Here is a 12,161-nt window from a genome sequence, read left to right as displayed (position 1 = left end):
GACAGAAAGAGAAAGAAACAAGAAACGTCGTCGTTGTCGTCGTCGTCGTCGTCGTCGTCGTCGTTGTTTCGAGGTTCTCTTATCTGTGTCGATTAAACCTCGTACACAGAAAGACTGACAGAAAGAGAGAAAGAGACAGAGACAGACAGAAAGAAAGATTTGAATATCACGTTAATTACGAAGATTAAAAAGAAGGAAGGACGATTTACGTGAAGTGACAAGATTAGTGACTATCGTCTTTCACGTCAGAAGGATGTCAGTTTCATTCTGAAGTGTAAAAGAAAGAGAGAGAGAGAGAGAAAGAGAGAGAGAGAGAGAGAGAGAGAGAGTGAGCGAGTGAGTGATAGTGAGAGTGAGACGGATAGAGAAAGAGAAAGAGAGAGAGAGACAGGATCTAGGACGATAGGCTAGGAGCATTTCGACCCACAACGAGTTCGATTCGAGTAATCCAGGAGTGCACGTTGACGCTAGAGCGCCCCTCGTATCGTGAAACTCACACGTTGTGATACTCCAATTCTTTCTTTACTTCATTTCTCTATCTCTATCTCTATATCTGTTTCTCTCTATTTTTCTCTGTCTTTTCTTCTCTTTCTCTTTTTCTTTCTTTCTTTCTCTTTTTCTTTCTTTCTTTCTTTCTTTCTTTCTTTCTTTCTTGTTCGAATCATCATTTCAAATAAAGAAGATGAAGAATTTTATTAAGTAATATACGGTATATTTTTTTTCCGGTTTCGTTGGACATGTTTTTCAATTTTATTCGTTCGTTCGTTCGTTCGTTCGTTCATTCGATTTTCTTTCTTTTTTATTTTCTTGTTCGTCCTTCCTTTTTTCCATCTTCTCCCTTTCTTTTTCTTTTCTTTTTGTTTTGTTTCGATTAGAACGCAAGATGGGTGGTGCCCTTCTAAGACCAAAGAGTCTCGTATTATCCGTTCATACACGTTTTTATTCTCCTCGATGATTATTCTCTATCGTGTTGTTTCTTCTTTTTTAATTATATATTGTCAAATGTTATCACATTGAAATCTCTTGCAAGAGAACATACGCGTGTCTTCTCGTCGGACGATCGAAAAAAGAAAAGAAAGAAAGAAAAAGAAAGAAAAAAGAAAATAGATAATCAAAAACGTACACTCACACGTACAGAGAGAGAAACAGAGAGAGAAAGAGAGAGAGAGAGAGATACATACAGCCACAGAATCAGCAGGACGCAACCACTTGTGGCGGTGCAGCAGCAGTTGGGTAAAAGCCAAGATCTATCTCGTGTTTCTTGCTCGATCCTTTATATACTTTTCTATACATACATATACATATACATATACATATACATATATATATTTTTTCTTTTTTTTTCTTTATCTTCTTCTTTCTTCCTCGACGAAGACTTATCACAAATCATCGTTTGCTCCTTTCAACCCCTAGATCTCTTATCGAGATCCTATCAACTAAACTTCCTTTCTTCCTTTCGGTTTGTTCTGAAGCTTCGAAAAAAAAGAAACCAAAAAAATAAAATAAAATAAAAATATCAGAAAAGAAATCTTTCTCTGAACGTTTCTTTATCTATCCGTAATATATATATATATATGTGTATGTATATATATGTAGATATGTATGTATGTATATTTCTCTCTTTCTTTCTCTTTCTTTACGTCTTCTCGCGTTTTACGTGATTTCTCGTGAGAGAAAACTATAAAGGGGATACGAGTGATGGAAAAAAGGACTCGTCTTGTAAAAGAGGGGCTATGCACCGATCATCTTCCGTACGAGGATATCTCCTTCGAAATCTTCGTGGATATGGTTTTTCTGAGGTACGTCAGCGTTTCTCTATTTTCTTCTATTTTTTTGTTCCTATTTTTTTTTTCTCTTTTTTTTTTCTGTAATTATCTCGTTCCATTAGATACAGTTATCAGTTGTCGCGAAGATAGATTCTTGATCGAGAAAATATCTTCGAAATAACGCGTAACACGAGGTTGCTATAGCGACAGCATAAAGCGCAGATTATCAAAAGAATTGTTGTAAGCTTAGTATCTGTGTAAGCTTAGTTATATTAGAATGTATTAGAATTTTTAATGCAATGTTTTAGATGTATAGGAATTATATTTGTAGGAGGACAATACTTTCATCTTCGAAATCTTTGTGAATATTTTAATACAGAAATACGTATCATTTTCTTTTGTTGTTAGAATAAATTAGAATGTTTGAATTTAATGTCAGACTGGATAGAAATAAATTTTGATTAAATTTTGTTTTCGATTTGAAATCATTATAAAAATGTTAATACGAAGCTGTGTATTTTCTTCATTCGTTCTTATATTTCTTTTTTCTCTCTCTCTCTTTTTTTTCTACACGTTTGTTATCTGCTTCAATTACTAATTTAACAAGCGATTGAAAAGGATTTTTGATTGATGAATATCTTCGAAATAACGCGTAACAAGAGGTTGCTATGGTGATAATATAAAACGAGATGATTGGAAAAATCGTTTATTACGTTTTGTTATCAAAGTTTCAATAGAGATTACGCTATATATATTCTTTTTTTTTTGTTCTTTATATCAGAATATATTGGAATTTATAATACGATATACAAATAGCTTGAGAATTAGATTTAGAACAAAGTTCTTTCCTTTCTAATTAACATTATTAGTTAATAAACGTGTTGAAACATTTACAAAATTTTTTTTTACATTAAAATTTTTCATTTAATATTTCATTTTATTTTAAACACGAGTACTCTTATGTCGTGCTTAAATATTTAATATAACCTTTTGAATAAACGTTGAATAACGTAGATATAATTATGAAAATGAAAAAGAAAAAAAGTATGGAATGTGTGAAATTTGATCGACAAATAAAATTCGTTTCACAGTAAAACGCATTGTTCTCGGTGTTAAGTAGCAACTTACGCGAATGTAATTCTCCAAATCGGATAAAATATATTCTCTCTCTCTCTCTCTCTCTCTCTCTCTCTCTCTCTCTCTCTCTCTCTCTCTCTCTCTCTCTTTCTCTCTAGTTCTCTCACACAGTAAGTCCATTTTGAAATTACGTGTGTGTATGTTCGCGCACGAAGCAATGAGGTAACGAGGTGAAAGTTTTGCGATGTTTCTACTCAACTTAACTTGCTTCTTATTTTTCTCTCGTCGATCTGAAAATGTTTGAAAGAGTGTGTAAATTTATGAAACACAAACACACACACACACACACATCGTAGATATGCGATGCATAGAAAATAGTCTGTTTCGTTTTTTAGTTTTCAACAAGATTACTTTCGAGTATATTAAAAAAAAAGAAAAGGAGAGAAAAAGGGGAAAAAATGGAAATAAACGACTCTTTTCTTTTCTATAAATTATTTAACAGTAAAAAATAATGTAATATTCAACAGTAATAATTTAATAAACATAGAAATCTGAGATTAATGTTATGATAATAAAATTTCCGTTTCTAAAGGAATTTGCATCTACTCGATCTTCGAATAAGATTTTCTATCCTACTCTTTTTCTTTCTAAAGATTTTTGCATCATTACTCTCGTTTGAAAGAAGAAGAAAAAAAAAAGGAAAAAAAAAGAATAGAGAGAAAGATGTTTCATAAAATATACGATCGTACGTAAGTACGTTTAACGTGAGAGATGATCTAACAATAAAATAAGAATACCTATGGGTTTTCTCCATCGATGAAAAAAAAAAAAAAAGAAAAGAAAAAGGAAAAGAAAAAAAAAGGAAAAAGCACGGTAAAAGTAGACCGTAGGAATTACAATGTCGGTTCAAATGGAAATTCAATTGAAGGTCTTGATCATATTATATCGTAATATCTCTCGTGTAACTCGACCTTAATGGGTTTTTAATCGAAAAATGTTAATCGAGATCGGCATGCGAAAACGAAGGTCACAACAACAAAAAAATATATATATATAAAGAAAAAGAAAAAGAAAAAGAAAAAGAAAAAGAAAAAGAAAAAAGTAGAGAGGTAGAGAGAAAAATATATTTGAAATTATTATTTATTTTTCATTTTCAGCAAACTTTTATTTTAACGTTCTCTCTCTCTCTCTCTCTCTTTTTTTTTTGTAAACGTCACAAATATACAAATGAAATTTTCTTATCGATCGTGGTCCCTTTTAATTGGACGATTATCCGATTGAAAATCGTTTTTGATTATGCATATAAATCAGGATAATATTGTCGATAATTCTTACTTCAACGATCAAGGCAATTTATTGGGAGAAGGTAGTGCCAGTTGTTGAACGATCGTTAAATCTAATGTAGTAGTGTTCGTGAGAATGATCATAGAGAGAAAGAGAGTGAGAGATAGAGAGATAGAGAGAGAAAGAGAGAGAGAAGATGCTATAAACTCGTGCCTTCGGAAACGACTATTCGATCATTCTCCTATGTACGATGCATCTACTATGATTAACTTAACACTTTCCTAAATTGTCTGAATAGTAAACATATACATAAAATATATTTCGTATATATATTTTCTTCTTTATATATATATATATATATATATATATATATATAATTATTTATTAATTCTTTTTTTTTATTACTATTTTTATCGCTATAACGAGAAATTATGAACGTATTAATTGCACTATAATTTAATTTCTCTAACCTCTCTTTGATAAGAGATCAAACGAAAGTATGTCGGACGTCATCATTTTCATCATCACCTTTGGAACGCTGCGATTTCAGGAATTTCATTAGCTCTCGATAAATTCTACGTCGTCAAGCTATTGGCAAATTCTAACTTGGCTCATATATTTCTCGGACAATAGCACGCCTTCGTTATTAATTTCCGTAGAGCAGACTGATTTCATACTTTTATTTTTAACGTCCTACTAAACGTGAAATAGATCATTTCCAACTTTAATATCATTAATAGAAATATTAATGCACTTGTACCTTCACATTCGATTTTTTATATTTTCATTAACAAAAAAATTTATCTATTTCCGTAAACAATAATAGTAATAATAATAATATTAACTTTTTCTAGTCAGAATCAAACTTCATTTTTCATTCGTTGCATTTTTGAAATCCCAATAAACATGCAATTTAATTGCAATTGATTCGGATTCATCAAAACAAAATCGCAATTTTATATAAAAAGCTCGAAAATTTCAACGCTCATTTTATGATTAACGTTCCAAGATAAGGAATTCTTTTCTTTTTTTTTTCTTCCTATAAAAAATAAATTTTATCGATGTAAATTATTTGATATTTTTATAAGTTTATCGTATAATAAAAAAGAAAAAAGAAAATAAAAATGGAAATAAAAATAAAAATAAAAATAAAAGAAGATTATACTTCGATAAATGCACCATAATAATCGTAAAAGCTATTCTTTTTTATTATGAAACATATATGCACATATAAGTACATTTATGTATCTAGTTATATACAATATCTAAACACACACACACACACACACACACACACACACACATATATTATACATGCAGACATAGCTAACGAAAGAAAACTCGCGTGCAATTGTGGTCTAACATTTGATATCTGCGTGTAATTACATTTTGAATTTAGAACGAGCCATCAGAAATGTCTACTAGCCGGGGCGTAGCATCGTGAACGTCCCTACTGAATATTCATAAAGTATGTACGTAGTTTTCAGTGGGTAGTTTTGCGAAACATCGTTTTTAATCCTTTGCCTTTCATTCTTACAATTCAAAGTATATTCATTCGTTTTATACCGTATAGATTAAAAATAGAGAAAAAAATTGTTAAAAAGATTATTTCATTGATAGCGATAAAGGAGCGTCGGTCGTAATAAAACGAATATTTTTTATTACTCTTTTTTTGGAAATATATATATATAAATAATATATATAGGTATATATTCTGAAGTAATATATAATATTATGTAGTACAATTTTATATATATTATAACTTAAATATCTTAGAAAAATTATTACATAAAATATTAATATTTATTGTACAATCTGTATTAAACAATCATTTCATTTATTATATAAATATGATCTCATTATATACATACATCTCATTCATTATATAAAATGTTTTGATATTTTTTTGATACTGTCATAAAATATTTTAATTGTATTACATAATATATACCTATAAAAACTTATACACTTATAAAAATACAAAAATAAGATGAAGATTCAAATAAGGGGGATAAGAAAATATATAAAGAAGAGAAGGGAACATTAAAAAAAGAAGAAAGTTATAAGAATAGCTTACTAATCACATTAGAATACGTATAAAAGGGAGAAAGTTAAAATATTTGAACCAAGATAAGAGATCCTTTTGTGTGTGTGTGTTTGTGTGCGAGAAGAGAATAACGATCGAAAACGAAAACGAAAAGAAGAAGAAGAAGAAGAAAAAGAAGAAGAAAGGGAAGGGAAAAGAGGAGGAGAAGGAGAATGAAGATGAGGGTGAAGTACCGATAAGCTTGAATCGCCATTGCGAAGTACGTGGGCGTGTTATTACCTATGGGAAAATACACACAAACACACACATGTAGTAAAATAGAACGCGTATTTATCAAACAAACGTCTCATTTTGTATGGAAAATCGACTTCAAATTGCGATCGCATATATCAAGTTAAAAAATGTATTGAATAGTAAGTGAATACTGAGTGTTAGAAAAAGAAGAAAAATAGAGAGAGAGAGAGAGAGAGAGAGAGAGAGAGAGAATTTATATTAACAAATATAATAACATGAAATATGAAACTTGAACGAACACTACAGTATCGGTACAGTTACTGTAAAGTGCTTTGGTTTGAATCAGAAAACGAGATTAGCCTCGAAATTCGTCTGCTTTGTTTGACCTAAAAGCAATGTTTCTACTTACTGGTAGAGTGGTTGTACTAGTAGAATAGGCTAGGTTAAGTCGGACACATGGAAATCCACTTTACAATCTAACAGAAAAGTTTGTCCTAGAGAAGATCTAATGTCGTTGACTCTCGCTAAGCTGATTTTGCAATCGAATGGATATATTCTTTCAAGATCTTTTTTCTTCTGTATTTTTTTGTTTGTTTTTTCCCTTTAAACATAACAGTAATAACAATAGCACACAGATATAATCAACGATCCTAGTTAATAATATCTCGTAAAATAGTACGAAAAAATGGATTTCACTGTAAAAATTTTCGGAAATAAAATCGAACGAAATCGATGATCGATCGTCGATCGTAATAATAAAGAAGAACAGAAAGAAGAAGGGTTAACTAACGTGTCTAGATTAAATAGTAATAACGTAGGCGTTTAAGAGAGAATGTCGTGCAATATTGAGATAGCATGATTAAACTATACTGGAGAACTATCCTAGACAAACACGAAAGAGCTTATATATATATATATATATAGTCCGATTATCGCAACTCATCTGCTTCGGAATATCAAAATTCTTGGGTGCTGGCACGTGCTGGAATTCTTTATGACTTCTCTTGGTAGTTTCACGAGCAAGAAAGAAAAAGAAAAAGAAGGAGAGATAGAGATAGAGAGAAAGAAACAGAGAGAGGGAAAGAGAGAGAGAGAAAGAGAAAGAGGGAGAAAAAAAAAGGACAAGGAAAGTACGTGCCACACCCTTAGACGACACGAGCTCGTTGAAGGGTCGTTAAGTAAAAACACGAATAAAGGGGAAAAAAGGGAAAGAAAGACAAGAAAAAAAAAAGAAGAAGTGAAGGAGGTGTTTGGGTCTAAGAGGTCGAAGTTTTAAGAGTACTTGAACGTACTCTTCCCTTTTGTCTCTCTGTCTGTTTATCTATGCATCTATCCTCTCTCTTTCCTTCTTTCCTTCTTTCGACTTATTCGTACATATCTATTCATCCATTTCATTGTTTTATTGTTTCAAGAACCATCGTCGTTGTACGACAACAACCACTACCACGAGGAGTGCCTAAAATGTAACAGCTGCGGCGTCAATCTGACGGGAATCAATCAGAAAAGGGCGAGGCGGTGAGTGACTACTATTTTTGCAGTATAGGTTTATATATACGTTCGGATAAGGTATTATATATCCGTAGAAAAGGGGATATAAAGATCGAAGTAACTTTTTTCGCAAGGGACTCATTTTTTTCCCTTTCTCTCTCTTTCTCCGTTTCTTTTTTTCTTACAATTTATGTTCGTTTGTATCTCGAAAAGAGAAACTTTCTTTTCCTTTTTTCTTATTCTATTTTCTTTTTCTTTTTTCTTTTTTCTTTTTTTTTTTGAGGATGAAGATACGGGATTTCTTTCTTTTATTTTTCTTTCCTTTTGTTTTTGTTTCTTTCGATAGAACGAAGTGGAGAAAATCGACGTCGACGGTCTTTTCTTCTGTTTTATTTTTTTCTCGGGAGGGGCAAGAGAATTTTTTTTAGTTTTTGTCCTTTTTCAAGGATTTTCGTCGTTATTTCTTCGGTCACTTTCACAGGTTCAAAAATCAGATACTTTGCGATCTGCACTTTGCCGACGTGGCGCTGATGGAGTGCTCGGACTTCATGCAGCTGTTGCGCAGCTTCAAGCCACATAGTTTAGGCAACGCGGTTGCCAGAAGAAAATCTTCTAACACATTGATCTTCCTTTTACCATCGCAAGCTTGTTCAGGTATGAACATCGTCTTTTTTATTCGTTGTTAGAATACGTCTGACGATTATTAATATTTCGTAGAAATACAGATTAAATATGATGTAAATTTGAAGACAGATATCAAACACGTACGAACGCAAATGCCTCTATGATCGATCAAACGATTATATTAAATGACGTATAGATAAACATTCGACGTATAAAAATACATTTGTAAACGGATCTCATCGTTTACGAACACATTTGCGAAATGCAAAAATCTTTTTGATCGGTCAACAAATAAATGAAATATTCATACGATCTAAATAAATATTTACAAACTTACATACGTAAACAAATCTGAACACCCACGAAACATTTATCAATGCAGAAGTTTCTTCGATCGATCGACGAATAAATCAGATGTTCATACGATCTAAATAAATATTTACGAAGTTACATACGCGAATAAATCTGAACACGCACGAAACATTTACCAATGCAAAAGTCTCTTTGATCGATTGACAAATCAATCAATATCTTCACATATGTGAACAAATTTGTGAACACATATATTGTATATGTATAAATGTAAAGTACTCTTCGATGTTATTTCTTTTTTTTTCTTTTCCTTTTTTTTCAATATTTCCTTAATTTTCATTTTAAATCGTTCGTTTACTTAAATCTTTCAAAATGGTACCTTATGCTCTTTTTCTATTAAGTTTCTTTTCTATCTCACTTTTCCTGTCTCTTTCACTTTCTCAACGCTTAGTCGACTTTGTAACGATTCAGAGAGTCGCTTAGAAAGCAAAATATATAGATATATGTGTGTGTGTGTGTGTGTGTGTGTATACATACACACAAACATACACACATATATACACATATATACATATACATATATATATATAGGTTAAGAACTTTTAGAAGCGCATATATGTACGAGACGCATAGCTACAGGTGGTTTCTCCTATCTTGGATTAAGCGCGATTATTTAAAAGAAAACACAGACAAACGCACATATACACAGCATCTCTACTTAACGCACGCATACACGCACGTACGCACGTACACGTATACATTTATATACAATTCTTTTTTATCTTTTTTTTTCATTCTACATTTTAATCTCTCGCCGATAGAAAGAAATTAAATTAAATGATAATAAATGAGGAAGTTAATGGCAAGATTATTGATTTTAATAACAAAGAAATTATTATTATTATTATTATTATTATTATTATTATTATTATTATTATTATTATTATTACTACTACTACTACTATTGTTATTATTATTCGTGAAGATTTTCTTTATGAAAAATAAATAAGGTACAACAAAGGATCAAATTAGCCGCTCTATAACGAGCGAATAGTGGAACGCGCTTGAAATGAAAGGATCAAAATGAAGTCAGGAGCCGAAAAGATGTAAGAAAAGCAAAAAAAATAGAAAGAAAGAAAGAAAAGTAATAAAAGAAAAGAAAAAGAAAAGGGCAACGCAGGCGGCTCACTCTAAGTCTGAATACCAAGCCCTGTCTAGAAACAGCTTGGTGTTCTACCTTACAGTGGGTCGACTGCGTTATCGTCAACGTTCAAAACAAAAGCAAAAGCAAGAGCAAAGGAAAAGCAAAAGGAAAGGAAAAGAAAGGAAAACAGAATAAAAGGAATGGAAAGTTACGAAACGAAGAAAAATGTAAAAACCTGAGAGAAGTTCAAAAGAAGAATTTCGAGAGAAGATCGAAGGACGAATTTGTTAAAGGATATTAACAATATGATGATAGAAGGAATACTAGGACATTATCGGGAATACGTGTTTAAGTGGAAGAGAATCATCTTGCTCAACGAGAAATAAAAATCTGTCTCTGTCTGTCTCTATCTCTTTCTCTCTTTCTTTTTTTCTCTGTCTCTCTCTCTCTCTCTCTCTCTCTCTATCTTTTTCTAAAAGTGTTTGAACTGTTATTGCACTTGCTTGGTTCTTTACTACTTGAAAAATTCTCTTCTCGTCGTTTCTTTCCAATCTTAATGATTTTCCTTCTCTTTCTATCTTTCTTTTATTCTTTCTTTCTTTCTTTCTTTTCTTTTCTTTCATTCTTTCTTCTTCTATCGATATTACATAGATGCGCTTCTTGTATTATATCCTTTATTTCTACTATGTATTTGTATTTCGAAAATAAATTTCATCTCTCATCCCCCAACGAGATCCAATTGCTTACGAGAAGAGCCGCTGTGCGCTTCCACGATTTGATGCAATCATAAACACGATTTCCCTCGTAACTTCGAACGAGCTACGTGAGGATGAATTTGTCCTGTTTATTAAGATTAAATGTAATTTTACGTCGTCGTACGTGTGTGTGGGTGTGTGTATGACTGTATGTATGTATGTATGTACATATATATATGAGTGCGTGCGTGTGTGCGCACGCACTTGTGTGTACGTTTGTATCGACGAGGCACGTTCTAGTTTTTTTTTTTTTTAATCAATGAGAAAAACAATATAACGTTGACAAAACAATGGATACATTAAAATAATAATAATAATAATGAAAATAAAAAAAAATAAAAAATAAACGGTCGTTTCGATTTTGTTCTTTTTACGATAACAAAAAAAAAATGACAATCTTTTTAACCGATGAGAGAAACAATATAATGTTGGTAGAACGAAATGGACATAAACAAAAAGAAAAATAGAAATAAAATGAAATTGAAATAAAATAAAATAAGCATTCTGCCCAGTTTTGTTTTTTTCATGATAAAATAATTGACAATCTTTTAAATCAATGAGAGTAACAATGTAACGTCGGTAAAACGGCGGATGCGTAAAAAAGAAAAAAAAAGAGCAATACAGAAACGAGAAAGAAACAAACACTCCTCCCAATTTTGTTCCTTTTACGATAAAAAAGAAAATTGACAATTTTTCTGATCAATGAGAGAAATAATATAATGTTGGTGAAACGATGGATGTGTAAAGAAAGAAAGAAAAAACAAAAAAAGAAAGAAAATAAATAGTCAATCCGTATCTTTTTCTTCGTTTTATGATTAAAATATTGACAATTATTTTTTAGATGAATTCTGTCAAGAGTATCCGCACAACTTTATACCAGCGCCTGGTTATTGGATCGAATGTTCGAGGCAACAGATCACTACTGATCTTAGCAACGAAAGAAGTGTCAGGGATGGTATAGATCCTGATGAAATCGAGGACAATCAATTTTCCTTGTCCGAGGAAAGAGAATTTGAGACGAACGACGTACCGAAAAAGAAAACGGCGATCGAGGAACAATGGGAAAAGTATCAATGTTTCGAATTGACATCGGTCGAACAGGAAACGTATGAGAAGTACTTTTACGCTTCGGAACATTGGAATTATTTCACCAACGACGAAGATCTTGGCCCTGTTATACTCAGTATCAAACAGGAGACACTCAATGGACGTGATCAATTTAGGATACTCGTAAGGGCTATCAGTTATACGGTACATGGACTTATACCAGCCAGCTGTGTCTTCGCTGATCGGTAATTGTTAAATAGATTAGTTATATAGTTATTAATGACTAATGAGAATAAACGATGATGGTGGTAGTGGTGGTAGTGTGGTGATTGATGATGATGATGATGATGGTGATGCATGTACGTATATTGCAAATTATACAC

The 12,161-nt window shown here is 31.7% G+C and overlaps 1 protein-coding gene across 8 annotated transcripts in view; it reads left to right on the top strand.

Moving 5' to 3' along the window:
- The window catches only part of LOC127068909 (uncharacterized), a 117,074-nt gene that overhangs the window by 92,988 nt on the left and 11,925 nt on the right, over window positions 1-12,161 (top strand). For all 8 annotated transcript variants that reach the window (XM_051005300.1, XM_051005299.1, XM_051005298.1 and 5 more), the window contains 3 exons: window positions 7,821-7,923; window positions 8,378-8,550; window positions 11,573-12,023. In XM_051005300.1, coding sequence (XP_050861257.1) covers window positions 7,821-7,923; window positions 8,378-8,550; window positions 11,573-12,023 — 727 coding nt within the window. The remainder of the gene's footprint in view (window positions 1-7,820; window positions 7,924-8,377; window positions 8,551-11,572; window positions 12,024-12,161) is intronic.

The sequence above is a fragment of the Vespula vulgaris genome, chromosome 14, assembly GCF_905475345.1.
Source record: "Vespula vulgaris chromosome 14, iyVesVulg1.1, whole genome shotgun sequence".
Classification (NCBI taxonomy): domain Eukaryota; kingdom Metazoa; phylum Arthropoda; class Insecta; order Hymenoptera; family Vespidae; genus Vespula; species Vespula vulgaris.
The sequence above is the reverse complement of the archived record's forward strand: the minus strand, read 5'-3'. Positions and strand labels throughout refer to the sequence as shown.